Source organism: Electrona antarctica, assembly GCF_951216825.1.
Source record: "Electrona antarctica genome assembly, chromosome: 12".
Lineage (NCBI taxonomy): Eukaryota > Metazoa > Chordata > Actinopteri > Myctophiformes > Myctophidae > Electrona > Electrona antarctica.
Window position 1 is genome coordinate 8482263 of NC_136793.1, and position 5000 is coordinate 8487262.

The 5000-nt window shown below is 54.5% G+C and overlaps 1 protein-coding gene across 1 annotated transcript in view; it reads left to right on the top strand.

Annotated features, from left to right (window-relative positions):
• trpm3 (transient receptor potential cation channel, subfamily M, member 3) overlaps window positions 1-5000 on the top strand; it is a gene marked incomplete at both ends in the record, with an annotated part of 426331 nt that overhangs the window by 346872 nt on the left and 74459 nt on the right. The window contains one exon of the mRNA XM_079516029.1: window positions 4611-4839. Coding sequence (XP_079372155.1) covers window positions 4611-4839 — 229 coding nt within the window. The remainder of the gene's footprint in view (window positions 1-4610; window positions 4840-5000) is intronic.

Genomic DNA, 5000 nt, shown 5'->3' on the forward strand with positions numbered 1-5000 from the left:
GTTACTAGTTACTGTGTATATATTGATTATCATTATCATCACAAATGCATTAACCACTTCAGCCATTTCCGTTTAGGGCAATTTGAAAATAGCCCATCTGCAAGCTCAACAATGGCTTGCGATGTGATGCATTGTGAGCTTGTAGATCTGCTATTTTCAAAAGACTAGCTGTTATACATTTGAAAACTTTGAAATGAGACATTCTTGCATATTGAGTACTTTCTACGTTTGGTACTCTAAGAAGTACATTTAGACACCAATACTTTTGTACTTTTTACTCAAGTACATTTGGAATTCCGGACTCTTACATGTACCCGTAACAGAGTATTTCTACAATGCAGTAGGCCTATAGAGTGTCGCAGTCACGCCTCCTGTCATGACGACGCCAGGCCCAGGAAATTAATCCCAATGCATTTTTCCCATAGACAAAAAGTATTTATTTAAAGACGTTTACACCGCGTACAAAGCCAACACCAGTCGTGACAAATCATGACAATAAACACAATATTTTGGACCAAACAAACAATTACAAAGAAGAAAAACAACAACAAAAAAAGTGTTGTAACGTTCCGTTTTTTTCTACTTTCTAATTCTTTGTTTGGCCCAAAACATTGTGTTTATTGTCATGATTTGTCACGACAAGAGTTGGCTTTGTCCGCGGCGTAACCGTCTTTAAATAAATACTTTCTGAAAAGTCTATGAGGAAAATGAACGGAGAATCATTTCCTGGGCCCTGGTAGGGGGCGGGACGCTCTATTGGTCCACTGGTCACGGGTATAAGACAAAAAGAAAGAAAAAAAGCTGGCCCTCCCACAGGGCTGCTGCTGCTGGGTAGCCTGGCACTCCCACAGGGCTGCTGCTGCTGTGGAGCTGGCACTCCCACAGGGCTGCTGCTGCTGGGTAGCCTGCTGGAGTCCACTCCCACAGGGCTGCTGCTGCTGTGGAGCTGGCACTCCCACAGGGCTGCTGCTGCTGGGTAGCCTGCTGGAGTCCACTCCCACAGGGCTGCTGCTGCTGGGTAGCCTGCTGGAGTCCACTCCCACAGGGCTGCTGCTGCTGGGTAGCTTCACTCCCACAGGGCTGCTGCTGCTGTGGCACTCCCACAGGGCTGCTGCTGCTGGGTAGCCTGCTGGAGTCCACTCCCACAGGGCTGCTGCTGCTGGGTAGCCTGCTGGAGTCCACTCCCACAGGGCTGCTGCTGCTGGGTAGCCTGCTGGAGTCCACTCCCACAGGGCTGCTGCTGCTGGGTAGCCTGCTGGAGTCCACTCCCACAGGGCTGCTGCTGCTGGGTAGCCTGCTGGAGTCCACTCCCACAGGGCTGCTGCTGCTGGGTAGCCTGCTGAAGTCCACTCCCACAGGGCTGCTGCTGCTGGGTAGCCTGCTGGAGTCCACTCCCACAGGGCTGCTGCTGCTGGGTAGCCTGCTGAAGTCCACTCCCACAGGGCTGCTGCTGCTGGGTAGCCTGCTGGAGTCCACTCCCACAGGGCTGCTGCTGCTGGGTAGCCTGCTGGAGTCCACTCCCACAGGGCTGCTGCTGCTGGGTAGCCTGCTGGAGTCCACTCCCACAGGGCTGCTGCTGCTGGGTGGCCTGCTGGAGTCCACTCCCACAGGGCTGCTGCTGCTGGGTAGCCTGCTGGAGTCCACTCCCACAGGGCTGCTGCTGCTGGGTAGCCTGCTGGAGTCCACTCCCACAGGGCTGCTGCTGCTGGGTAGCCTGCTGGAGTCCACTCCCACAGGGCTGCTGCTGCTGGGTAGCCTGCTGAAGTCCACTCCCACAGGGCTGCTGCTGCTGGGTAGCCTGCTGGAGTCCACTCCCACAGGGCTGCTGCTGCTGGGTAGCCTGCTGAAGTCCACTCCCACAGGGCTGCTGCTGCTGGGTAGCCTGCTGGAGTCCACTCCCACAGGGCTGCTGCTGCTGGGTAGCCTGCTGGAGTCCACTCCCACAGGGCTGCTGCTGCTGGGTAGCCTGCTGGAGTCCACTCCCACAGGGCTGCTGCTGCTGGGTGGCCTGCTGGAGTCCACTCCCACAGGGCTGCTGCTGCTGGGTAGCCTGCTGGAGTCCACTCCCACAGGGCTGCTGCTGCTGGGTAGCCTGCTGGAGTCCACTCCCACAGGGCTGCTGCTGCTGGGTAGCCTGCTGGAGTCCACTCCCACAGGGCTGCTGCTGCTGGGTAGCCTGCTGAAGTCCACTCCCACAGGGCTGCTGCTGCTGGGTAGCCTGCTGGAGTCTAATTATAGTTTGAGGACAGCCATGTTTTTACAGTATAGGTCAGCCTTAAAAGTTGGCTGCGGAACGGAGACTTTAATGGACTGCAAGCTCTACAAGCTTGTAGATCTTGTAGATCTACAAGCTCGTAGATTTATTTGCTTGTAGATTTATTTATTTTTAATCTTGAAAATGTGGCGCAAATCTTTTCTTTCACAGCGAAGGGGGGGGGGGGGGGGGTGGAACTACATATTTTCAGATGGGGGGGTCAAATACAGATAATTCTGGGGGTCCTTGACGTGAAAAAGGTTGAGCACCACAGCGCCACCACTGACATAGAAACATATGTTTTTCAGAAAACCGTCAGGATTCAGAAGACATTAAGTAGAATCTATAGTGTCAGGTCTAAACGGGATAATCCACTGTAACCACCGTGGGAGGGTGAACCAGGGTGCTGCAGACCACAAGTCTTTTCTATTTCATGAAGAACAGATCATACGACAAGCCATGGGGAGGTTAGCCTGTCCCAGAGCCACATCCATGGGGAGGTTAGCCTGTCCCAGAGCCACAGCGTATATACCTTAGAGAAGCCATGGGGAGGTTAGCCTGGCCCAGAGACACAGCGTATATACCTTAGAGAAGCCATGGGGAGGTTAGCCTGTCCCAGAGCCACAGCCATGGGGAGGTTAGCCTGTCCCAGAGCCACAGCGTATATATACCTTAGAGAAGCCATGGGGAGGTTCGCCTGGCCCAGAGCCACAGCCATGGGGAGGTTAGCCTGTCCCAGAGCCACAGCGTATATATACCTTAGAGAAGCCATGGGGAGGTTAGCCTGGCCCAGAGCCACAGCCATGGGGAGGTTAGCCTGTCCCAGAGCCACAGCGTATATATACCTTAGAGAAGCCATGGGGAGGTTCGCCTGGCCCAGGAGCCACAGCGTATATATACCTTAGAGAAGCCATGGGGAGGTTCGCCTGGCCCAGGAGCCACAGCGTATATACCTTAGAGAAGCCATGGGGAGGTTAGCCTGGCCCAGAGCCACAGCGTATATACCTTAGAGAAGCCATGGGGAGGTTCGCCTGGCCCAGGAGCCACAGCGTATATATACCTTAGAGAAGCCATGGGGAGGTTAGCCTGTCCCAGGAGCCACAGCGTATATACCTTAGAGAAGCCATGGGGAGGTTAGCCTGGCCCAGAGCCACAGCGTATATACCTTAGAGAAGCCATGGGGAGGTTAGCCTTAGAGAAGGGAAGCGAACGCAGCTGTTGTGGCAGTCTGACACACACATACACGTTTTCTTTTTCTCTTTTTTGTTAATTCTTTTTTAAAAGTTTTGTTTGTGCGTGCGTGTAGTAAAGGCTCACTGGCGTTCGCAAATAGAGAGTTGGAGACGGCACCGGATTTCTCCTCCCATCCACTTGCATTAAGTTGCTCTAAAGCGCATGAGGCGATTTCACTCCTCCTTCCGGGTAGGAACAGAGTGCATTCTGGGATGGATTGGGCCAAATCGTTGACTATCATTGCACGAGTTCACGTATGAAACAGCGCTCACGTGTCATTGCCCCATAACGTGAACGTGCGCAATGATAGTCAACGGACCAGCGCTGGCTCGAGCTGCAATACCAAATTCGGCCACTATGTCCATTTCGCCTCAGTGTTTCCTCCGGGTGCCGTCTCTATTAATATATATATATACTCTAAGGTATAGACAGAGTTGCGACATTGAGGGGGGCAGAAAACAGCCTGGTCACGTGGTTCACGTACTCGCGCGAGACCATGGATTCCGTGAAACTTCCGGTTGTCCCTATTCAATAGAAGTCTTATGTAGAAGAGCCTGGCCCCATGAAGTGAACAGAGTTGTCGTAACTCTGTCTTACTCTATGGCTCTGGCCTGGCCTGGCCAGCGTGCTTTCTGGTCTAGAGGGGCGGGTAGCCTGGCCCAGCCAGCGTGCTTTCTGGTCTAGAGGGGCGGGTGGCCTGGCCCAGCCAGCGTGCTTTCTGGTCTAGAGGGGCGGGTAGCCTGGCCCAGCCAGCGTGCTTTCTGGTCTAGAGGGGCGGGTATAGCCTGGCCCAGCCGGCGTGCTTTCTGGTCTAGAGGGGCGGGTATAGTCTGGCCCAGCCAGCGTGCTTTCTGGTCTAGAGGGGCGGGTAGCGCAGCACGGAGCGAGCGCTGGAGAATACTGGTTTCACCGATCTGAGCGTTTTTGGACAAACCGACTAATGTGTCTATCCCAAAGGTCAAAGTAGTCTTCGTGATTTTGGGGGATAAACAATTACCTCAAGAACAGATATACAATTGCGTGTGTTTGTGTGTGTGTGGCTGTGTGTGTGTGTGTGTGTGTGTGTGTGTGCGGTGCGTGCGGTGCGTGCGTGCGTGCGCGCGTGCATGCGTGCGTGTTCCAGAGAGTTTGCGGTGCTTTGCTTGGAGCTGCTGGACCAGTCCTACAAGCAGGACGAGCAGATGGCCATGAAGCTGCTCACCTACGAGCTGAAGAACTGGAGCAACGCCACCTGCCTGCAGCTGGCCGTGGCCGCCAAGCACCGCGACTTCATCGCGCACACCTGCAGCCAGATGCTGCTCACCGACATGTGGATGGGCCGCCTGCGCATGCGCAAGAACTCTGGACTGAAGGTAAGCCACACATGTGGATGGGCCGCCTGCGCAAGAACTCTGGACTGAAGGTAGGGAACACATGTGGATGGGCCGCCTGCGCAAGAACTCTGGACTGAAGGTAGGGAACACATGTGGATGGGACGCCTGCGCATGCGCAAGAACTCTGGACTGAAGGTAGG